Raw genomic sequence first — 25520 nt, 5'->3', positions numbered from 1 at the left:
CTTTCTGAACCAAGATTTATACACCAAATGTTAAAGCTTATTTTGTTCCCACAGTTAACCTTATACTCCATCATCAAAACTTGAAGGAAAAAAGAGTAGGATACTTATATGGAAGTCTTGACAAACACAGTCTTCCTGTGTGTCAGGCTATAGTAGTGGTTCTCAAACTTTTTGCTATCAGAACCCTTTGTACTCAAATGATTCGAGGTTCTAAGCAGCTTTTGTTTATGTGGGCTACATCTATCATATTTTACTGTATGAGAAGTTAAAACTGAGAAATTTAGGGGCTTCCCTGGTGTTCCAGTGGTTAAGAATCTGCACTGTAGTGCAAGGGACGCCAGTTCCATGCCTGGTCTGGGAAGATCCTACGTGCCATGAACAACTAAGCCTGGATGCCACAGCTATCTGAGTCCCTGTGTTGCAACTACTGCAGCCTGGATGCCTAGAGCCTGGGCTCTGCAGCAAGAGAAGCCGCTGCAGTGAGAAACCCAAGAACTGCAATGAAGAATAGCCCCTTGTTGCTGCAACTAGAGAAAGCCCACATGCAGCAAGGGAGACCCACCGCAGCCAAAAAACAAATAAATCTTAATAAAAAAAACTGAGAAATTAATGAAATTTAACCTATTAAAAATAAGCTTATTGTGTGTTGACATTTTAAAGTGAAAAATCACTTTTCCCCCTAAGATAAATATTGAAATAAATATTCTAATCTTTTGCCCATGTTTTGTTTCTTTGAGTTTTGAGAGATCTTAATACATTCTGGATACAAGACGTTAATTAGATATACAATTCGAAAACATTTTCTCCCAGTCTGCAACTTTAGCATTTTTAAAGAGAAATTTTTAATTTCGATTAAATCAAATTTATCAAGTTGCTTTATATGGCAGTCTCACACACATATGTAGTAGAAAAAGGGAAGAATAGTTTGTCTTTTCAGATAATTGTGGATATTCCACCCTGAAGTGGTAGTTTCTTAAGATTAGTCAAAGTGGAATCTAAAACATCATCAATGAACTTTTCTATTTTAACAGTAAGAGCCATTGGTTTCTCTTGCACTTTGAATCAGCCTTTTACCCACATGTGTTCTTGTGGCATGGTACATGAGTCATTTGGAAAATAATGGCTCACTGAATTTATGTAGATCTTCCAAGTATTGATGCATTTCATTATACAATATTAAAATACCCACATTTGTTACTATCACTGATCTCATCAGAGAAGTCTTAAGATTGGGAAGTTACCAAGTTTATTGTCATCACTACAAGGTAGTGGACATATAAATTCTAAAATATGAGGTTTGGGGACATCCCTGCTGGTCCAGTGGTTATGAATCTGCCTTGCAATGCAGGGGACTCAGGTTCCATCTCTGGTAGGGGAACTAAGATCCCACTTGCTTCAGAGCAGCTAAGCCCACGGGCCTGTAAGTACTGAGCCTGCATGCCACAACTAGAGAGGACATGCCCTGTGAGGAAAGATCCCACGTGACGCAATAAAGATACCGACTGTTGCAACTAACACCCAATGCAGCCAAATGAATACGAGGTTTTAAGCAGCAGTTCGAAGTTTATCACTGGCAACAAATAACTGTCTGCTTTTCTTGAAAAACTTCATTTTGAAAAAAATGTATGCCACATGCCCAAGTCTTTCTTTTTTTTTGGCTGTGCCTTGTGGCTTGCAGCATCTCAGTGTCCTGACCAGGGACACAGCAGTGAAAGGTCACAGACCTGGGACTTCCCTAGTGGTCCAGTGGCTAAATGCCTTCCCAGTGCACGGGGCCCAGGTTTGATCCCTGGTTGGGGAACTAGATTCCACATGCCAAAAACTATGTTCTGGAGACTAAAAAAGATTCCGTGTGCAACATTGAAGAGTAAAAATCCCATGTGCTTCTACTAAGACTCGGAGTGAAAGTGTGAAAGTTGCTCAGTCGTGTCCAACTCTTTGTGACCCCATGGACTATGGAATTCTCCAGGCTAGGATACTGGAGTGGGTAGCCTTTCCCTTCTCCAGGGGATCTTCCCAACCCAGGGATCGAACCCAGGTCTCTCGCATTGCAGGCAGATTCTTTACCAGCTGAGCCACAAGGGAAGCCCAAGAATACTCGAGTGGGTATCCTATCCCTTCTCCAGCGGATCTTCTGGACCCAGGAATTGAACCGGGACGGATTCTTTACCAACTGAGCTATGAAGAATGAATAACTAAATAAGACCTGGAACAGCCAAATAAATAAATATATATAAAAAGAAAGGCCAGAATCCTAACCACTAGACCTCAGGGAATTCCCTGCTCAGGTCTTACTAAGTCATTTTTATCAGTCTTTCAAGTAAAAATGATGGTCTGTGAAAATTGTGGCTACTTCTTTCCATAAGTCACTCGGTCACAAACGCTTTTCCTCTTTACAGCCATACTATGCAACAGAAGCCTTTTATGCACCTCCCTTCTTGTTTTACAGAATGTTGAAAAGACATGTATTCGTGGATGGAAGTTTAGTAAAATTAATTTTTATTGCATCATCAAGGACATTCATAAGTTAAACTGGTTTCCCTTTTTTTTTGCCAACTGAGCCACAAGGGAAGCTCTCCCTTTTCTTTTTTTAAACTGGAAGTGAGTGGCTATGTTTTTCTGACTTTGAGGCATGTGGGGTCTTTAGTTTCCCAATCAGAGATCAAATCCAGTCCCTTGCACTGGAAGTGCAGAGTCAACCACTGGACTGCCAGGGAAGTCCCTGGTTATAGCGTATACAGGACTACTAGTTCACTTTGGTACCATTGCCTTGATTCCTGCTAAGCAACAGCAGTTTTACTAGCCACTGCTTTTCAACTATCAGTACAGATGTCAACACAGTGAAAAGGGCAAATAAACTTAGAAATATTATGAAAATGGTTTTGGTCTTGTGGAATCCCTGTAAAGATGATTCGCACCATTGTGAGATAACTGCTGTGTTTTGTCTGTTTCTCGGCTAAATCTTGGGGTCTTTGGGAGCAGAGATACTGCCTTACACATCTTATGGTTAATCTTTTAGGGCTGACCATGCAATTCCTTGCCCAAAGTGGCTGCTAGTTTAATTGAATTTCTGTGGGTGTGGTGATTAAATTGGCATTTTAACCTTTTTTTTTTAAATTAAAAATTTCCCCCTTTAAAAATTATAATGTATATGCATACGGTTTACCATTTTAGCCAGGTTTAGGTGTATAATTCAGTGGCATTACGTATATTCATAGGATTGTGCAACAATCACCACTCTGCATTTTCAGAGCTTATCCATTATCCAAACAGAAATTCAGTACTCATTAAACAGTAATTTCCCATTATCCTCTTCTCCAGCCCTGGTAAACCTCCATTTTACCTCCAGTTGCTATTCACCTCTTCTAGGTACCTCATATAAACAGAACCATACAACATTTGCCCTTTTTGAATTTTATTTCATTTAGCATGATGTCTTTAAGGTTTGTCCAAATTGTAGCATGTGTCAGAATTTTCTTCCTTTTTAAGGCTGAATAATATTCCACTGTATATGCACACCACATTTTATCCATTCATCCATTGATATTTGGGTTGTTTCCATCTTTTAATGCTGCTAGAACTTGAGTGTAGAAGTGCCTGTTAGATTCTCTGTTTTCAGTTCTTTGGAGTCTAAACCTGGAAGTGGACTGGCTGGGTCATTTGGTAATTCTGTGTTTGATTTTCTGAGGAATCACCAAACTGTCTTCACAGCAGGTGCATTGTTTCACGTTGCCACTAGCAGTTCTCCCAGGGTCCTGATATCTCCCCATTCTTGCCTCCATTTGATATTTTTCTTTTCTTAAAAAATAATAGCCATACTAGTGGGTGGGGAGGGCTTTCTTATATTTTTAAAGAATGCTTTCTTTGTCTTTCTACACCACACCCCCTTATTTTTTTTGGCCGCTTCTGACCTGCAACATTTTGGTTTCCCAATCAGGGATGGATCCCACACCCCCTGCAGCAGAGGGTGGAGTCTTAACCACTGGACCCCCTGGGAAGTCCCCTAAGCCCTTCTTCATTTATTTAATTACCGTTAAGCTTGACCTCTCTAGCATTGTTCAAGTGCTTATATACTCTTGCCAAATTTACAGAGGAAAACTTGAATTATCTAAAAATTTTTATATGACTTATTTTTGTCTTGAGGCAGAGGGACTTGATGAATATAGCATAGAGTGAGAGAGAATGTGAATATATCCTTTTTTCTTTTTTTTTCTTTTGGCCATGTCATGTGGCTTGTGGGGTCTTAGTTCCTCAACCAGGGATTGAACTTGGGCCCCCAGCAGTGGGAAGCTTGGAGTCCTAATCACTGGACTGCTAGGGAATTCCCAACATATCCTCTTTTTGAAGTTTGTTTATTTTGGCTGTGCTGGTTCTTGTTGGGGCTCATGGCCTCTGGAGCACACAGACTCAGTAGTTGCAGCACAGGCGTAGTTGCAGTGTGTGGGATTTTAATTCCCCCATCAGGGATTGAACCCAGGCCCCCAGCATTGGGAGCATGGAGTCTTATCCATTGGACTACCAGGGAAGTCCCAGCATATTCTTAAAAATTTTTTTTCATATTATTACTTCTTGATCTTAAGTTACAGTGTATGCCTAATTGATTTATATTCCTATGTGTGGATGTACTGTTCCTGTGTTATGCTTGCCTTCTAAGAAATAATGTTTCAGAGTTTATGTGTGCTTCTTTTTAGGCTTATTCATTTGAAATAATGTTCTTATTGCCCTTTCCTTTTGATAGTGAGCAACGTGCAGCTTTTATTCCTTTGAATCATAGTTCATTGACTTGTGTCATCAAGAGAACCATTAGAAAGGTAACAGCATACACTTGAAATGAATGAAGTGAGATCGCTGATGTGATTACAGGAAATTCGCCACAGTATTTGTAAAGGACGATGAAATATGGGAAGTTTTATTTTTTTAATTTTTCAACTGAAAAGCAAAGCATTTACTTAAAAGAATGTGGCTAAAGAAATGAATTATGAAGAAACTGGTCTTAACCTAGATTGTTGATTCTATGTTTGGCAGATAGTTTTCATTATCTTAAATTTAAAGACAGAAACAGAGATGGACAAATGCAGAAGAGGGGCAGAAGGGGTAAAGGGAAACGAGAAAGCCAGGCTCTGTTGTGTCCCACTCTTTCCAACCCCATGGACTGTAGCCCACCAGGCTCCTCTGACCGTGGCATTCTCCAGGCAAGAATGCTGGAGTGGGTTGCCATTCCCTTCTCCAGGGCATCTTCCAGACCCAGGGATTGAGCCTGGGTCTCCTGTATTGCGGGCAGATTCTTTACCATCTGAGCCACCAGAATCTTCCCCACATTTGAAGAAAACTTACTAAATCATGGAATTTAAGCTTGTATCATTAGTCTCATATTTTTCAGTTTTTGGTATTAAGGACCTTCATCGTCTTGCTCATCACATGTGCTGAATGAATTTGCCACATTTATCAAGTACCGATCTTGTCTGTTTTTGCTAGTCATTCATGACTTTCCATCAGTGTTAGAGAATCTGTGCTGCCGCATGCTGTTGCCTGTAGTTCGCTCCTTCTTTCCTCCTTACTGAGTGGTTATTCCATTGTCTAGATATACCGCGGCTTGTTCCTTCACCCATTGATAGGCATTTGTATTGTCCGCAGCTTTTGCCTGTTACGAATAAAGCTGATGTAAAGCTTTTCTTTACAAGAGTGAATGTAGAAAGGGTGATGGAACTAGAAAATTTCATTTGGTAACCATCATAATAGTTGAGTCAGCCAAGAAACATCAATAAACACTAAAACTAGTAGGTAAAACTTTGAGGAACAGAATTGCTATAATGAGTTCCCTAGAGGGGTGGTTAGCACACATTGGATGTTCTAAAGACAACATAAATGTATTCTCTCATGGTTCTGGAGGCCAGAAGTCTGAAACCCAGGTGTCAGTAGGGTTGATCCCGTTTTGGAGGCTCTGAGGGCGAATCTGTTCCATCCTCTCTTCTAGGTTCTGGTGGCTGGCAGCAGTTCTTGGCATTTCTTGGCTTGTTCCGTCCCCACTGTCTTTATGTCGCCTGTGTCTTCTCCCCTTCTGTCTAAAGGACACTTGTCTTTGGATTTAGGACCCACTCTAATCCAGGGTGATCGCTTCTTAAGATGTTTAACCTAATTACATTTGCAAAGATCCTTTTCCCAAATTAGGTCGCATTCACAGCTTCTGGGTGGGCATATCTTTTATTGGTGTTGGGAGGGGTCACCATTCAGTTCACTCCAAAGGATATTTATGTTGTCTCAGATAATCTCCCTGTGAAACATATTAATTACAAAAAGAAAAAGGTTAGAGGGAGAAACCTGGCAGACACCACCTTAATTGAGTGATTCAAGAGTAGCATCACTTTTCATGGGACAAATCGAAATTGTATACTGCCTGCAGGGAGATGATCATATTTCTGTGATGTTCCTGCCAAAAATGCATAATCTGGTTACAAACATGAGGAAACATGAAACAAACCCAAACTGAGAGACATTCTTGAAATGACTGGCCAAGTGTTCCTAAAAAGCATCAAGGAAACACTGAGGTTCCAAGTTGGAAGTGACTAAAGATACATGATAAGCATATATAACAAGGGATCCTGAATTTTATTTTTTATTATAAAGCATATTGTTAGGCTAGTTGATGAAAATAAGTGAGATCTATAGATTAGGTGGTACTATGCTCTCAGTGTTAATTTCCTGATTCTGATGGTGTAGAAATTAGGGCTTTCTGGTGCTTACATTGCAATTCTGTTCCTCAAATTTCACCCTCTACCCAAGGAATCCACCTGTGATGCAGGAAACGCAGAGACTCGGGTTTGATCCCTGGGCCTGGAAGAATCCTGGAAAAGGAAATGGCAAAACCATTTTAGTATTGTTGCCTGGGAAATTCCATGGACAGAGGAGCCTGGCTGGGTCGCTGAGTTGGACACGACTGAGAGACAGGAATTAGATACTATAATAGTATTTGGGAGTGATGGTATATTTTGTGGTGGTTGACTTTCTGTTGGTTCAAGAAAAAAGTTCTTTGGATTATTCCTGAGGGGGCAGGGAAGTAAACCTGAGGAAGTAGGTGTCCGATCGGAAGAGGAATCTAGGTAGCTCTTCATCAGAGCCCTGCAGTTGGATGCATACCAGGTAACCAAGGCTGTGTTTATTTGTTTCAGTGAAGAGGATAAATCAAAACCGCGGCAACATTTGGCATCATCATTTGATTAAATTTGATTATAATCTCCTGTCATTTTCAGACTGTCAGACTTTTGGAGTAGTGAGACTATATCAGATCATCACCTCTGCTCATGTTTTAGGTGACACAAATCTTTGTGGTTCTTTGAGAGATGTGGTAATGCTTTTAACTTGCTATTTTGGAAGAGAGTGCTGTTGGTAGTCTTGCACTTGGCCTTTTCTACCGTAGCAGACTTTCTGACCAATTACTGAGAACGGTGAGAGGAAGCTGTTAGTTGCTGAGGTTATTTGGGGACCAAAAGCTGTGGGATAGATAGGTTTGGGATTCCATTGGGTCTCAGGTAGACTGGATCGAAAGTCTTTAGAACCTGACCTCCATGGGCCTTAGCTCTTACTTATCAGTGGACTGTGGCTGTATTCTGTAGCTCCAGAATTTTTATCTTGGAGCTGTTGTTCAGTAGTTACTCAGTGTTGTGGGTATCTCCTTTTCCTTCCTGTTTAGCTGCGTGTGAAAATGGCCACATACCACTTTGAAGATGGTTAACAATTCTTTAAACTTGGAAGATTGTTTTGTTTCTTGTTTTTTGTTGAAAGAGCATTCTGGAGATCCAGTTTTTCTTCTCCCCTGGTGTTGGTGAAGTAACCATACCAGAAGTAACCATTGTCTTTGGGTAATTAACTGCTCTCATCTGATCTCCATCACCTCAGGATTTTCCCACCCACAGAGGTCAGGAGACCCATTTTCATGGCAGCCTCTTCCCTTAGTATTTCTTGCTTAGAGAGAAAAGTCAGTAAAATATGTTTAAAAGATTTTGGTGTACTGTATATAAAATAGATAAACAGTAAGCATATCTGTATAGCACAGTGAATGCATTCAATATCTTATAATAACCAATAGTGGAAAAGAATAAAGAGTATATAGGAACTTCTTTGGTAGTTCAGTGTCAAAGACTCCAAGCTCCCAATGCAAGAGGCCTGGGTTCCATTCCTGGTCAGGGAAGTAAGACCCCACATACCACGCGGTGTATCCAAAAAGAAAGAAAGGAAAAAAAAAAAAAAAGATGTCTAACTGAATCACTTTGCTAAATACCTAACACAATATTGTAAATCAGTTATACTTCAATTAAAAAAAGGTTTTGTTGTTTACTCAATTACTTCCTTAATTATTGAAAAAGAGTCTTCTCAACTTTTCTTGGGGTGGATAAGTGGGATGCATATTCATATAATAGATTTAATCTAAGGTCCCTATTTCCCTAAATCTTTGAATTGTTTCCTTCATATCATTGTGTTTGTTTTCTGGAACTTAATAATAAAGTACCAAAAATTGGTTGACTTAGCAGAAGTCTCTTGTCTCACAGGTCTGGAGGCCCAGGGTGCAAGATCAGGGCTCTGGCTGGGCCATGCTGTTCCTGTCTCCTGACAGCGCTGAGAGGAAGCCCCTTACCCCTCCTAGCTTCATGTTTACCAGGACTTCGTGGCATTCCCTGGCTTGTAGGAGCAGCCCTCTAGTCCGATGACTCTCCCTTCTGCGTTTCCCATCTTTCCTCTGCGGGTTTGTCTGTCTCTGTGTTCGTATTTACCCTTTCTGTAGGAACACCAGTGCTACTGCATTAGAGCCCGCCCTCACGACTTATTTTAACTTGACTGTCTCTGTAAAGACCCTCTTTCTGAGTAAGATCATGTTCTCAGGTACTGAGTATTAGGATTTCAGCATATCTTTTTTGGAAGGACACAGTTCTGCTCCTTAACAGTCATGTCAAATTGTTTGTTGTTTCTCAGTCATGGAACCGTTGGCTGGAGTTGGATCTGTTTGCAGAGAAGTTTTATTACCATAATTCTAAGCTAGTATGCTCACTGTAGACTATCCACTTATTGTTTGCCCTGTCTCACCACTGGTTACTGCCTGGAATATGAACAGGAGACTCAACGTCTTCTACCCCTTATTGGTTCCGTAACTAATTGACATTTTTCTGAGAAGCAGTTGCTTGCAGCCTACTCTGTGGTGCTGGTTTTGTATTACAATTCTTTGCAAACAACACAGTGACTCAATCTACAATAAGGAGGGAAAAGAGCATGGGAGTTCAGTAGAAGGATGTTAGGCAGCTCACAGAATCAGACTAAAGGCTAAACCAGGTTTTGCAGTGGACAGAAGCAGGGATCTCTGGGGCTCTAGGTGATAGGAACTGGTGGACACTCATTGAAAGGTTTTAGTTTCTGGGGTGAATCAGCTCCAAAAGTTGGCTTTATGCCTTTCTATCTAAAGATGCAAATATATGAAGAGTAACACAGGTCATTTGCCTACAGCTAAGCCAGGAGCAAGCAGGTTTTTAGTTCCGTCCTAAAGACTGCATGCAATGGAGGCTGTGAACTCCAGAACAAAATTGGGATGCTAGTATTGGAAGGGGGAATGTGTGTTAGACGCGTGTGTACTGTATTTTAATACTGTAAGTAAAGACTAAAGTAAAAGCAACATAAGGGCTTCCCTGGTGCCTCAGTGGTAAAGTATCTGCCTGCCAGTGCAGGAGACGTGGGTTTGATCCCTGGTCTGGAAAGATCCCCTGGAGAAGGAAATGGCAACCCACTTCAGTATTCTTGCCCAGGAAATTCCGTGGACAGAGGAGCCTGGTGGGCTACAGACCGTGGTGTCGCAGAAGAGTTGGACACGACTTAGTGACTCAACAACAGCAACAAAAGCAACGTAGCCTTTTCCTCCATTTGGATGTTTCTGCAGGAAAAAAAAATTTCCGAAAGCTGAATTATTTGGTTGAAGAATAATATATTTTATCTTTTGATGACTCTTGATACATGTTTTTCAAATTGCTTCCTGAAGGCTTCTACTGTTCTGTACTACTTTGACATTAGAATGCTGTAAAAATTCCTAGTGCAGTGATTAGGACTCTGTTGAACTGCCTGGGTTTAAATCCCAGTTTCTCCATTCACTGCCTGTGTGACCTTACCTCTTTGTGCCTGAGTATCCTCATCTTTAAAATAGAATCAAGATAGTACCCACCTCGGAATTCCCTGGTGGCACAGTGGATAAAGAATCCACCTGCCAGTGTAGGGGACACAGGTTTGATCACTGGTTCAGGAAAATCCCACATGTTAAGGAGCAGCTAAGCCTGTGTGTGACAACTACTGAAGCCTTCACACTTAGAGCCTGTGCTCCACAAAAAGAGAAGCCATTGCAATGAGCCCATGTACCGCAGCTGGAGAAAGCCCTGGTGCAGCAACAAACTGAAAAACTAGCAGTCAAAACTTTAAAAAAAAATAGTGCCTACCTCTTGAGAGTTAAATGAGTCTTAGTTCAGTTCAGTTCAGTTGCTCAGTCGTGTCTGACTCTTTGCGACCCCATGAACTGCAGCACGCCAAGCCTCCCTGTCCACCCGAAGTCCACCCAAACCCATGTCCATTGAGTCAGTGATGCCATCCAACCATCTCATCCTCTGTCTTCCCCTTCTCCTCCTGCCCTCATTCTTTCCCAGCATCAGGGCCTTTTCCAGTGAGTCAGCTCTTCGAATCAGGTGGCCAAAGTATTGGAGTTTCAGCATCAGCATCAGTCCTTCCAGTGAACACCCAGGGCTGATCTCCTTTAGGATGGACTGGTTGGATCTCCTTGCATGCCAAGGGACTCTCAAGAGTCTTCTCCAACACCACAGTCTGAAAGCGTCAATTCTTCGGCGCTCAGCTTTCTTCACAATCCAACTATCACATCCATACATGACCACTGGAAAAACTATAGCCTTGACTAGATGGACCTTTGTTGGCAAAGTAATGTCTCTGCTTTCAAATATGCTATCTAGGTTTGGCATAACTTTCCTTCCAAGAAGTAAGTGTCTTTTAATTTCATGATTGCAATCACCATCTGCAGTGATTTTGGAGCCCCCCAAAATAAAGTCTGACACTGTTTCCACTGTTTCCCCATCTATTTCCCATGAAGTGATGGGACTGGATGCCATGATCTTTGTTTCTGAATGTTAGCTTTAAGCCATCTTTTTCACTCTCCTCTTTCACTTTCATCAAGAGGCTTTTTGGTACCTCTTCACTTTCTGCCATAGGGTGGTGTCATCTGCATATCTGAGGTTATTGGTATTTCTCCCGGCAATCTTGATTCCAGCCTGTGCTTCTTCCAGCCCAGTGTTTCTCATGATGTACTCTGCATAGAGGTTAAATAAGCAGGGTGACAATATACAGCCTTGACATAGTCCTTTTCCTATTTGGAACCAGTCTGTTGTTCCATGTCCAGTTCTAACTGTTGCTTCCTGACCTGCATACAGATTTCTCAAGAGGCAGGTCAGGTGGTCTTGTATTCCCATCGCTTTCAGAATTTTCCACAGTTTCTTGTGATCCACACAGTCAAAGGCTTTGGCGTATGAGTCTCAGGATATATTAATAGATATTAAAACATGATAAGTATATATAAGTACCCCCAAATTTAAACTTATTATAAAGAACATATACTTTCTATACATGTTTATAATAGCTTTACTTCATCCAGAAATTTTACATTTTTGTGTTATAAAATTTATTAGTCTTTGTTTTAATGACTTACATATTCTAAAAGATGCTTAAATCAGAATTCATATACTATCTGATACTGTTTTTGATATGCTCCTTGTTTTAAATCACTTTTGTTTTTTGATTAAAATGTAAAGTAGAAAACAAGAAAGGCTAAGGAAGACATAAAGAGGCAGGTTCCTTAATACATAAAGTCATTGCAGTTTCACTCAGAACCTCCACAGGGTGGAGGTTGCTTCTGAAGTTAATGTGGAAAAATACTTCAGAGAATATTGAGAAAGAAAAATAATTGGAGGATACTTAAACTCCCAATTATTAAAAAGCACCATAAATAGATTAGTAGGATGAGTCCAGAAATAGATCTGAGGCAAGATGTAACATATGATAAAAGGTGACATTTCAAATGAATAGGGAAAGCATGGATTATTCAGTATTTTTAGATCATTGCAGAATATCTTTCATAATATATTAGTGCTTTTGACAAAAAATGTGATTTAAACATTAACATTTCTTTGAATATCCTTTTTATTTTTAGCTTTTTTCCTCCCTCTTCATCTCATTTTAGGTGCTTTTTGCCAACAGCTGAATTACTTGTATACTGTAGGTTAATTTTGTTTTTCTGAATGTGCTTAAGAACTCTTTTTTCTGGGAGTTCACTTCGTTCTCATTATATTTAGCTGCAGAAAACAATCTTTTTTAGTTTCTTTAAAAAAAAAAAAAGGAAAGGTTTTACCTAGAGCCATAGAATAAAGGTCTAAAGAAACATATACCATACTCTAGGCTGAGCTTCTAAGGAATGATGTCTATAACCAAACTGCAAAACTGCATGGTCTATAGAGCTGTCTGCTGGGATCTATGTTTGCAGAATTGATGCCTTTTTCCTGCTGCTTTTTTTTTCTTTTAACTTAAAAAACCCCCCTGAAATATAGCATGTATACATAAAAGGCCGTAAAACATAAAGTACACTATAATAAATAATCATAGAATGAACACCATCCAGTTAAGAAAGAGAACATTTGCCTGCACCCCAATAGGCCCTTCTGATCTCATATTCCTCACTTCCCCCAAGGGGCAACCAGGATCTTGACTTACGTGATTGTAGTTCTGTAGTGATTTACTTATTTTTCTTAATAGTTTGCCTGTTGCTTGTAAACATGGTAGTTTTCTTCTTTTTTCTGAAGAAAATCATGCTGTATGTATTCTTTTATCTCATGCTTCTTGTGAGATTCTTACCCATGGTGTGTAATATAATCTATTGTTATTTTGAAGGACATTTGACTTGTTGCTCATTTTAAGCCCAGATGAACAGTGCTGCTGTGAGCATTCATAGGTATTGTGTGCACATGTGCTTTGATTTATCGTGTATACCAAAGGGTAATGAACAGTCAGAGTATGCCTGTCTTCACCTTTGCCGTATAATGCCTAGATGCTTTCTAAAGTAGTTGTACCAGTTCACACTCCTACCAGTAGTTGACGATAGAACGTGTTATTCCACATTCTTAACTTACTATTGTCAGGCTTTATGCAGTCTGATAATTATGTGTGGTATCTCACTGTGGCTTTTAATTTGTATTTCCCTGATGATTAAAGAAGCCAGACATCTCTGCGTGCTTCCTGGCTGTCTGCATGTCCTCGTTTGTCAAAGCCTGTTTAGGCTCTTCATGTGTTTTTCTGTTGAGTAGTCTTATTGATTTGATTTGTGGAGCTTTTTACGTATTCTGGATACTATTCCTTTGGCCCATATATGTTACAAACATATCCTCTTCCATTCTGTGAGTTGTCTTTTCACTCTAATATGTTTGAATGAAAGTCTTGATGGTAGTACAACTTCACAGTCATTTTATTTTACATGGCTAGTCCATTTTTTGTCTTTAGGAAATCCTTCTTTACCTTGAGATCACGAATGTACCTTTCTGTGCATTTTCTGAGCGTTTTAACTTTGCTTTTCACGTTAGGCCTTTTTTTAAATTGACTTATTTTGGCTTTGCTGGGCCTTCGCTGCCGCACGCAGGCTCTCCAGTTGCAGCGAGCAGGGGCTGCTCTCTAGTGGCCGTGTGCAGGCCTCTCACTGCGGTGGCTTCTCTTGTTGCGGAGCACGGGCTCTAGGGCCCGTAGGCTCAGAAGTTGCGGTGCACAGGATTAATTGCCCTACTCAGTTCCAGGAGCAGGAATCGAACTTGTGTCCCCTGCATTGGCAGGCAGATTCCTATCCACTGTGCCACCAGGGAAGTCCCTCATGTTTGGTCTTTAATGTATCTGGAATTGATTTTTTTGTGTTTGGCATCAGGAACTCAGAGTTACTAGTTTTTAAATTTTGTCCCAGCCCCATTTATTGCATGTCTGTCTTTTCTCCACTGTTCATATACCAAGTGTCTAAATATGCATGGGTCTGTGCTGTTTTATTTGTTCACTGGTTTACTACTTTTCCATAAGTGTCTTATTAGAGATTTGTTAGCATTGTTCCCAGATATTTCACACCTTTTGCTGTTACTGTGGATGGGATCTTGTTTTTAAAGTTACATTTTGTAATTTTTTCTATTTTACAAAAATAGAATTGATATTTTATATAAGTATTCATATCCATTGATCTTATTGAACTTTATCAATGCCAGTAATCTAGCCACAACTGTTTTCCTTGGGGCTTTTTTTTTTTTTGCAACTCCACTTGGTGTCTCTCAGGCTGTTTGCTTTTTTCTTAAATACATAATGGTAATAACAAAAACTGATGTTTTAAAATTTTATTTATTTATTTTATTTTTGGCTCTGCTGGGTCTCTGTAGCTGTGCAGACTTTTTCTCCAGTTGTGGTAAGTGAGGGCTGCTCATTGCAGTGGCTTCTCTTGTGGCTGAACACAGGCTCTCAGTCTTCAGAGCACAGGTTCTGTAGCTTCGTTGCTCTGTCGCCTGTGGGATCTTCCTGGACCAGGAATCGAACCCATGTTCCTGCATTAGCAGACAGATTCTTAAGTACAGAGCCACCAGAGAATCCCGCAAACCAATGTTTATTAACTACTTACCATGTGTCTGGTACTGTTGCAGATGGTTTTACGTGTGTATATGGTATCTGTACATGAATTTCTAGCTACATCAATATTGGTAGCTGTTCTGGTTTCCCTCAGCAGTTGTTTCCTGTGCTGCAGGAAGCCCTCTGTTGTGACAGGTCACTCTGGAGGATAAATTCCATCTGTATCATGTGATGGGCCAGGGAGATGCACTGTAGGGTTCAAGAGATGGCTTTTTGGCATATATAATTTTGGAAAAGAAAAGAACTAGTCAGCCTAGTATATTAAAGAAGGCTCATGGCTATAAAAGTTGAGTGACACCTCATCCACTTGGCGGGGGCGGAATTTATTTCTTCTCCCACATCTCCTTTGAGATCCTGTTGTTCCCATTGGCAGATGCACCACTTTCCTTAAAAGAGAGCAGAATTGGAAGAGACACATGGACCCCAGGATTCATGGCAGCACTATGTACGATAGCTGGGACATGGGAGCAGCCTAGATGTCCATTGCCAGATGAATGGATAAGGAAGTTGTGGTACATATACACAATGGAGTATTACTCAGCTATAAAAAGGAACACATTTGAGTCAGTTCTTATGAGGTGGATGAACCTGGAGCCTGTTACACAGAGTGAAATAAGTCAGAGAAAGGCAAATACTGTATAATAATGCATATATGTGGAATTTAGAAAGATGGTACCCATGGTCCTACATGCAGGGCAGCAAAGGAGACACAGAGGTAAAGAACAGACTTTTAGACTCGGTGGGAGAAGGTGAGGGTGGGATGATCTGAGAGAATAGCTCTGAAACCTGCAAAAATAGAGGACCAGTGCAAGTTTGATGCATGAAGCAGGGCACCCAGAGTCAGTGCTCTGGGACAAGCTAGGAGGATAGGGTAGGGTGGGGAGAGAGGTGGGAGGGGAGTTCAGGATGGGGAGGACTCATGTACACCTGTGGTTGATTCATGCTGATGCATGGCAGAACCATCACAATATTGTAATTATCCTCCAATTAAATAAATTAATTAAAAAGAAGAGAAGTATTACAGTTAGTACTGGGGCTTCCCAGGTGGTGCTAGTGGTAAAGAATCCACCTGCCAATGCAGGAGACATAAGAGATGGAGGTTTGATACCTGGATTGGGAAGATCCCCTGGAGGAGGGCACATCAGCTTACTCCAGCATTCTTGCCTGGAGGATCCCTGGGCAGAGGAGTATGGCGGGCTACAGTCCGTAGGGTCACGAAGAGTGGGACATGGCTGAAGCGACTTAGCATGCACGCACTGTAGTTAGTACTGACATCTTAGGAACTTAAGTGTTTCACCTTTTACCATGTGCTAGGTTAGGCACTAACCTAGCTCCCAGTTTTAAATGAATCTGCCAAGCTTCCACCATCCATTCCTTACTTCAGCCTTTGTCACTGCCTCTGAGTTTGAACTTTTCTGGAACTCTGTTAACAAGGAATACTGATGTACTGCCTTCTTTACTGACTGCTTTTTCCTCCTGTTGAATTACAAATTTTGCATTCTGATTTTTTTCCCCTCAATACAGTTGCATTTGTTTAAAATTTCAGGAATTCCTCAGATTTTCTTATGACCCTTCTCTGTGTTTCATGACTGTGTTTCAGAACTTTTTATTATTTGTAATCTGTCTTTTCAGTAGGATTTTGTGGGGAGAATACGTTAGTGTTCAGACTTTGTTTGCTATCTTGAACTGTAATGTTTAATGTTATAGAATATTTCATTCTTGTAGCTCAGTCGGTAAAAAATCTAGCTGTAGTGCAGGAGACCTAGGTTTAGTCCCTGGGTTGGGACGATCCCGTGGAGAAGGAAATGGCAACCCACTCCAGTATCCTTGCTTGGAAAATCCCGTGGACAGATGAGTCTGGTGGGCTGTAGTCCACCAGACAAAGAGTCGGGCACGACTGAATGACTACTCTTCATTTCATAGAATATTTCAGAAGTTTTAAATGATAGTGAATATAATCAGTATAGGTTTTGGAATTAGATACATGGGATCTTTGCTACTTAAAATATTTGAGTTATTTTGAGCAACTTTCTTAACCAAAGTTTTGGTTTCTTCATCTGCAAAATGAAAATAATGGAACTGATCTTAGCTTATTGTTAGTGTTATGAGATAATACAGGTAAAGCTCTTAGCACAGGTAAAGGTCTTAGCAAGTGGTATCCAGTAGGTGCTTGGTAAATGTTATTTATTAGGTTATGAATACTCAGCAGAGTTATTTTAAAAACAAATCAAGTAGCTTTTTCTGAAACTCTTTTTGGAGAAAAATTAATATAAACAGATGATAAGCTGCTGCCAGTATGGTATCAAACTTTTAACATATCCTTGCTACTAAATGTAGTTAAGACTAAGACTTATGTGGAATTACTAAACCTATGATGTAACATTTTTCTCCTAAGATTGCCTTGATGGTCACAATATAATTGCATTATCTATATAATTAATTTATTAATGTAAGAATGAAGGGATTAACCTAAGTCCTTCTTTAATAGCTTTCAAATATGTTTCTTAAATATTTTTGTGTGCTCATTCAGATTTTAACATGCTAACTCAACGTAAGTTGCAGTTTTTATTCTGCCACGGTAGTTATGTATACACCTGAAAGTAACATTTTTTCTTTTCTATTACAGCAGAATGGCCAAAGACTATGACAGGTCTTCCCAGCACGTCAGGGACAACTGCCAGCGTGGTCATCATCCGAGGCTTGAAGATGTATGTTGCTCACGTGGGCGACTCGGGGGTGGTTCTTGGAATTCAAGATGATCCCAAGGATGATTTTATCCGAGCTGTGGAGGTGACACAGGACCATAAGCCGGAACTTCCCAAGGAAAGAGAGCGAATTGAAGGACTTGGTGGGAGGTAATGATTGTCCTGCTCTGTCTTTCCTCTCTTGGTTTTATTTAGTCCTTTTCTGCTTTACTTACCTGGTAGGCTGCAGTCCATGGGGTCGCTGAGGGTCGGACACGACTGAGCGACTTCACTTTCACTTTTCACTTTCCTGCATTGGAGAAGGAAATGGCAACCCACTCCAGTGTTCTTGCCTGGAGAATCCCAGGGACAGGGGAGCCTGGTGGGCTGCCATCTATGGGGTTGCACAGAGTCGGACACGACTGAAGTGACTTAGCAGCAGCTGCAGCTTTACTTACCAGATTGACCTACTTATCCCTTTTAATAAAGTTACAGATTTTTAGCTTGCCTGGTAAAATATCCATGTATATTCATATTTATTTTATTATTTTGAATTGACTGATTTATTTCTGATAAATGGCTCCAAAAGGAAATAATATCTTAATGGCACTCAAGTAACAAAACAAACAGGGATTTATTTAAAGCCTTTTGTATAAGCACTAAACAGCATGCCCTTCAGAATCTGGACAAAGCAGCCCTCAGAGTTTCAGAACAGAACAATTTGAATCTATTTTGGGGAATAGAATTTTGTTAGAATTAGCCTTCAGTTTTCCCCTTTGGTTTGTAAGTCATGTACATGGCAAACCTCTGTGTTATGTTCTCAGTGTGTTTTGAGACAGTTTGTAAACTATGAAGTGAATTTGACTTAAGCATAGTATTTTTATGATACAAACTAAAATGCAAGGTTATTCTACAAGCAGAGGAAGGAATAACATAAGAAAATTTAAAAATCATTCCAATACTAGTTTTTAAAAAATCAAGGATCTGAGGGAAGTAAACAGAATCCAGTGTTTTCTAAATAATCATTTAACTCAAGTCTTACCGTAATATTGTTACTTTTTTCTCCTTTCTTGTTTTTATTAAATAAAAAATTTTTTTTCAGAGAAATAATAAGCTGAAGGAAAGAATTAACATCCTTAAATTACCAAGAGTTCAAAAGATCAGTAAGAGAAGCAGTAAAACTCTGCCACCTTCAGATGGCATAAAGGAGAAGTTTGAATGACAGGAAAAATTAAAAACAGTAGTAGAAGCATTTGAAAAACTATTTAACATTGAAGTGAAGTTCTATTTTTTGTTATTGAGTTAGCAGTGTTTTAATTGTAATGGGTATCCCGTTGCTAGGATTATATATTGGTATGACCTATACAAAAAACAACATACCACTAACTTCAAATTTATATAGCCTGAGTAATTTCAGGAATCTCCTCTAAAGAAGAAATATGAAATGTGGACCAAAATGTCTAAATAGAGTTATTGATTGCAGCAGTGTTTATTGACTGTTAATTTAGCTGAAAATTACTTGAAGGCCCAACATCTGGAAAATGGTTAATTACATTTAATTATATTCGTAACTGGATATGATGTGAGCAAAATTTTTAAAAATAATGGTATTATGAAAATTTTCAAACGTTAAAGTAAAGGTCAGGGAATTCCCTGGTGGTTCAGTAGTTGAGACTCTGCAGTTTCACTGCTGAGGGCCTAGGTTCAGTAAGATCCTGCAAATTGCATGGCATGGCCAGAACAAATAGACAAAAAAGTAGGGGTAGACTGGTATAAGGACCTCCAACACGTATGAGGGATGTTAAAAAATACACCCTTTTTTGCCTGTTTCGCTGAGGGATAATCGCATGTCATTGTGTAGATTTAAGACGTACTACATCGTGGTTTGGTTTAATTATATTGTGAGATATTACCACAATAGGTTCAACTAATCTCCATCTTCTCATACAGATACAATTTTTAAAAAGAGAGAAAAAGGGAAAAACGGTTCTTGTGATGAGAACCCTCAGGATTTATTGTTATAACCACTTTCCTGTGTATCGTATAACAGTGTTCACTACAGTCACCATGTGGTCCATTCCATCCATAGTACTTACTTATCTTATAACTGGAGATTTGTACCTTTGACCAATTACCCCTTTCCCCTGCCAGGAACTTTTAATAATATAGGAGAACGCTTGTTGGTCACAATAAGCAGGATATAAAATTACATTGGTAACTATTTGTCTCCATGGAGATTGTACCAGTTTATACTTCTATTAGCAATATATGTGAATGACCCTGACAACATAATTATAGAACTTTTTGACCATCACCAGTTGTAGGTTAAAAAAAAAAGTCATCTTGGTGATGCTTTCAGTTGAATTTATCTTGAGAAAAGTTGAATTTCTTTTTTTATTTGTTGAAAAGCCATATAGACTTCCTTTTCTGTGTGTTTTTGTGTATCATCTTTGTTTATTTATGAGGGAGAGTAGTCAGCCTTCTTTTTGTATTGATGTATAGGGGCCACATGTAGATTAGAGAAATTAGATTTCTATGTATGTGATGAATTTCAGATGTTGCTTTCACAGTTTGTCTTTTGATTCTGCTCCTGGGATTTTTTTTCCATGTGGAAGTTTATTTTAGTGTAATTAAATTTATCCATGTCTACCATTATGACTTGGTTTTTGTGCCTATACATAATTCCTTCCCTCTGAGGTGGTTATAAAGTCTTCTATATTTTCTTCTCATACAACAGTTATGAACTTTGGTCTTAGGAACACTTTACCTTCTTAAAAATTGAGGCCCTCAGAGAGTTTTTTTGTTTATATGGGTCAGATGTATTGACTTAACCATATTAGGAATTAAAATGAAGATGTTTTCAGATATTTGTTAATTTATTGAAAAATAACAATATTAAGCTCATTATATGTTAACATAAAGAACTTTTTTTTTTAATGAAAAAATAGCTGGTTCCCCAAAACAAATATTTGAGAGGATTGACACTGTTTTACAGTTTTGTAAGTCTCTTTCTTGTCTGGCTTAGTAGGTGACAGCTAGATTCTTATATTTGCTTCTGCATTCAGACTGTTGTGATAAGGTATTTTGGTTGCAGTATGTAAAGTAAAATCATATTTTACATAGATATATAGGTGGAGGAGGGAGACTGTTTTAAAGCTTTTTCATATTTGGGGGGTATTTTTCTTTGATACTGTTCTAAAATTCATCAAGAGGGAATTTCTTGATAATGTGGTGTCTGAAATCTTATCAGTAACTTTTTCATATTCTTTCATTGAGAGCCATTGGTGTATCAGTTAAGAGCCTTTGGTTAAATAATATCTTCATCCATGCATGATCTTTTAAATAGACTTTTATTTTTGGAGCAGTTTTAGATTCATAGCAAAATTGAGCAGAAAGTACAGGAGTCCCTGCCTACTCTGTGTGAATAGTCTCTTCACTATCAGCTCTCTTTCCCAGAGTGGTTCATTTGTTATGGTTGATGACCATACATTAACACATCATTATCACTCAAAGTCAATAGATTACATTTGGGTTGCTTTTGGTGTTGTACATTCTAGGGTTTGACAGATGTGTAATGACAGGTGTCTACCTTTATAGTTTCATACAGAGTAGTTTCACTGTCCTGGGAATCCTCTGTGCTCTGCCTCCTTTCCCCTTCCTCCCTTTCTGTTCCTGGTAGCACTGGTCTTTTTATTATCTCCTTAGTTTACCTTTTCCAGAGTGCCACATAGTTGGAATCATAAAGTATATAGCCCTTGTGCATGGTTTTGAAACCTAAGTATTGGTCACTTATAAAATATTGGTTAGCTGGGTTATGCGGATCATCCGAATATTGACATCTTTTATCATACAATATATCAAGTTCTGTAGCTGTTTAAAAACTCCACTGTAAAAAAAATAAATAAATAAATAAAAACTCCACTGTATGCACGTGGTCTTAGTATTATTAGGAAAATAATTTTGACCTTGCAGATCCCCTGAAATTGTCTGGGGGACTTCCAGGGGGGTCCCTGACCCATATTTCAAGAGCCACTTTTCTAGTATTTGTATGGTTTTACCATTTACATTTTAATCTTGTAGCTGTGGAATTTTAAAGTTACGTAGTAGAGATTCAAGTTAATATTTTTTTCTAACTGTCCATCAGTAGCCACTTGAACAATTTCACAGCCATTCCTTGCTGATTAGAAGGCTTACCAGGCATAAAACCCTTCTATAGTGGGAAGATGACCTGGAGTTTATCCTCTTCTAGCACTCATTCCCTGGTTAGGATAAATGTGGAATGTAACTATGTTACATTGCTCCTTGTAGAAGGACCCTTGAATGGAACTGCAGGTGGATAGGAAAGATTTCTGTGGACCTCAGATTTCCCTTGGAAAGCAGGGACCTGAGATTTCCCTTGGAAAGCAGGGATCTTGGCTGCCCTGTGTACATGCAGCTGGACTTGTGTGGGGACCGGGAAGTGAGGGGCTCTTGAGACACAGATTCCTGTGGCCTACGAAGCTCACTTGTGGCTGGAAATTGGCTCCTGGATTTCTGTAAGGATCGCTGCTGAAGGCGGCACTGCTGGAGCTGCAGTTCTGGCGGACTGGTTCCTGTCCTGCATCCTGCAGAGTCAGGTGAAGCTGGTTTCATGCTCTAGTTTATTAGGTCCTGTAAGTGTGAAGGTCAGCGTGCATCTGAGACCACTACTGGTAGTTATGTAAAGTGAGCTTTGCAATCATATTTATTGAGCTGGCCAAAAAAAATAGTTCTTTCAGGTTTTCCCATATGATGATATGGCAGAACCTGAACGAACTTTATGGCTCGCCCAAATTTGGGCCTTTTCTGGGTGTCCTTAAATACCAATACCATACTTTTTTTTTTTTAATTGATGCTTTTTTATAAATTTTAATATTGGTAGGCCTGATTCCTCTCATTAGTCTGGTAAAAAATCTTTTTCTTTACGAATTTTTAAATTATATATTTGTATTTAACTTTATTTTTTGAGTTTATGGTTTTTGTGCTGTTACTTAAAATACCAGCTGGACAGCTGGAGGAACTCTTTGCCATTTGAGAGCAGGTGTCTTTTTGCACAAATTGAGCTGTTTTGTTATAAGTTATTTCCTCCTTTCCTTCTGTCCTCACCCTAGGCAACTGGCCAGTGCTCTGTTTTCCCAGCCTTCTGTTGCTTCTCTGTCAGCCCCTGCATATCAGGCTGATACTTTTGTATGCCTTTTAATCACACAGGACAATGGCAGGAAGTGCAAGAGAAACAGCATCTTCTACAGCATTGCTTTGGGTTTTGATACTGGATGTAAAACTTACAGCCAGTGCTCTTATTTGGTCATCTGTTCCTCTGTCGGTGTTTATGCTCAGAGACCATAATAACTTTGAATATTACGTGTCAAGAGAGCTCCCAGGAGTGTTATATTGAAAGCAATGTGGGTAGCTACTGTAATTACTTTCTGTTAAGCCTTACTTTGGGGCTTCCCTGGTGGCTCAGTGGTAAAGAACGTGCCTACAATGCAGGAGCCACAGGTTTGATCCCTGGGTCTGGAAGATCCCCTGGAGGAGGGCATGGCGACCTACTTCAGTATTCTTGCCTGGAGAATCCCATGGACAGAGGAGCCTGGAGGGCTACAGTCCATAGGGTTGCAGAGTTGGACACGACTGAAGCGACTGAGCATGGCACACACGCAGGCCTGACTTTTTAGGGAGCAGGATTAGGAAAGAGCTACAGGGTGTAAGCTGTTAGGAAGGCAGAATGCTGGTGTCTTTTTTCCCGTAACTCTTGTGTTCCATAGTTTCTTGTGAATGGTGTTTTGGTTGGATATTAGCAAAGATTTGGACAGCAACAAACACTTTGTCTCTCTCTCCCTCTCTTTCTTTTTTTGGTCACGCCACACAGCCTGGGGGATCTTAGATCCCCACCAGGGATAGAACCCAGGCTCCCTCCTTTGGAAGAGCAGAGTCTGAACCACTGGACTGCCAGGGGAAGTCCATGAATGGTAGATGTAGTCTTTACTGTTTGCTTTTTGAGGGTCAGCTTTGAAGAAAGCATAAAATAAAAAGTAACCTCCTCCCAACTCAGCCCTCCATCTCCCCAGGGGCTTCCGTCTGGGCGCGGTCCCCCAGCCCCAGCCCCAGCCCCATCTGCCTGGGCAGGGGACCGAGCCCCTAGCAGCAGGGCCATAGGGATCAGCGCTTCTGTCTCCAGGACCGAGCCGCTCGCTTTGTGGGGGCCGCAGCGAGTCCCTAGTCTCCTGGGCTGCTCAGGAAGCCTCTTCCCAACTGGAGGGTGAGGTCCCCAAGCAGACCCAGCCGGCCTAGGCCAGGCCCCCAGACCCCAGGCCTCTGGCTTCAGCCCTCCAGCCTCAGCTCCCTAGTAAGTGCCTGCTGTGTCCCCGTTCGCACCCCAGGCCCCAACGACGCAGACCTGGGGTGGGAGACAGACCCTCCTGATGAAAGGCTCGCCACTGCCCAGCGCTTAGACGTGCCAGCCAGGTACGGCGGGCCCCAGTAGGCTTCTGCCTCCCGAGGCCTGCTGGGCACCCCTTCCCCGGTGCTGCCTGCCTGCCTCTCCCAGGGAGCCTCAGTCCCCGAGTTGGCCCGGGATGCTGCCAGGGCAGTCCAGCCGGTGCCGCCCGCTCCTGCTGTATCGCCCGGGGCGGGGGAGGGGGGGTGTCCGCCCCCACCTCTGCCCTAGGACTGAGCTGGCCTGTTCTCCTCGCCCGGGGAGGTGGCTCGAGGAGGCGCCTTGAGGAGGCGCCTGGCTTTGCTGCCTCCGAGGCGGAATACTCACCTGGATCACTTACCTGACCACGGCGGGCCTGCCCCAATAAAAGCAATTCCAACCTCAAAAAAAAAAAAAGATAACCGCCTTTGCTGATGCTTACTAAGACCTGGAACAGTGTTTCAGTACTACAAATTAATTCTCAAAAGGGAGAGTAAATGAGCAACTCTCTTGATATTTCTCTTCTGTGTTAACATCGACCAAAATATCTACCGTGTTCTTGTTTCATTCCCCTCCTGTTCTGTCTGGTTATTGTAGCCCCATGTGGCTGTTTGACCTTAAATATGAATTAATTAAAGTTAAATTAAAAATTGAGTTCCTCATTTGCCCTAGCCACATTGACAGAGCTCAGTAGCTGGGCATGGCTGGTGGCTGCTACATGTTAGAATGTGCGGAGGGAGCATTGCCATCACTGCTGCAAGTCTGGTGAGACCGCGCTGCTTAAGGCGCCTGGCCTGCCCTTGTCTCATGAGGCTTGTTTTCTACTTTAGAAGGATGGTTGCGGTTGTTCTCTTTCTGCTATATTCATGTTTTTCTGGACTTGGAGATTTTTTTCTCATTTATCTATATTTATGCCTTTGTTTCTGCTGGAACTTTTATTCCATTTGTTGTTTCTTTAGTATCTTCATTCCTTTGAAGTTAGAGCAGAAGCAGAAGAGCCATAGATAGAGGTGAGCTGGCTGGCCGCTGCTGATGTCCACAGCATTTCTTAGCGACATTCCTGTGGAGATGGTCACCACTGTCTGTTCCATTTTCTGCTTTGTGTGTCTGGAACCCGGTTTAGTTTCTGAGTTCATTAAGTTTAGGGGGACAGAGTCATGCTACTCACAGTCAGCATAGTAAACTATTGAGACTCACGTGTATATCAGGATGTCATAGTGCTCATTAATAAGGAGAAGAGTAACTGACAAGAGGACCACAGGTGATTGTCAGTTGACCTGCCATAGATGAAATGAATTTCAGACTGTAATCAGAGGGTTTCAGTGCATGCCTGGGACCTGAGTGTGAAGACTGAATTTGGTAACTTGAATGTCACCTATCACCGAGAGTCAGGAATCCAGTCTTGTGCGTGTATCTATCTGGCAGGTAACCCTGATATCAGGCAGGCTAATATTGGTTTCTTGGAAATGCTCTTTCCGCTTTCCCCCTCAACTTTTTTAAACCTTCCAGGGAAACATTTTTCTTTTATTTATTTATTTTTTAATTCCAGGCAGATTATGGTTAAATTGATATAAGGGCCAGTTTCCCATTTCAGTCATTCGGGCATAGGTTGAGAGACCATCTCTACTGTGTTTTTAGTATTACGCTTTTTGCTGAAATATTTGACCATATTTCAGTGT

General features: G+C 40.7%; 1 protein-coding gene across 2 annotated transcripts in view; it reads left to right on the top strand.

Moving 5' to 3' along the window:
- Nucleotides 1-25520, top strand: part of PPM1D (protein phosphatase, Mg2+/Mn2+ dependent 1D) — a 59918-nt gene that overhangs the window by 2399 nt on the left and 31999 nt on the right. Inside the window, exon 2 of one of the 2 annotated variants that reach the window (XM_069602723.1) lies at nucleotides 17351-17579. In XM_069602723.1, coding sequence (XP_069458824.1) covers nucleotides 17351-17579 — 229 coding nt within the window. The remainder of the gene's footprint in view (nucleotides 1-17350; nucleotides 17580-25520) is intronic. The other variant, XM_069602724.1, reaches the window with a different exon arrangement.

This window comes from Ovis canadensis, chromosome 11 (genome assembly GCF_042477335.2).
Source record: "Ovis canadensis isolate MfBH-ARS-UI-01 breed Bighorn chromosome 11, ARS-UI_OviCan_v2, whole genome shotgun sequence".
Classification (NCBI taxonomy): domain Eukaryota; kingdom Metazoa; phylum Chordata; class Mammalia; order Artiodactyla; family Bovidae; genus Ovis; species Ovis canadensis.
Note: the sequence above shows the minus strand (reverse complement) of the source record. Positions and strands in the feature narration are given on the sequence as shown.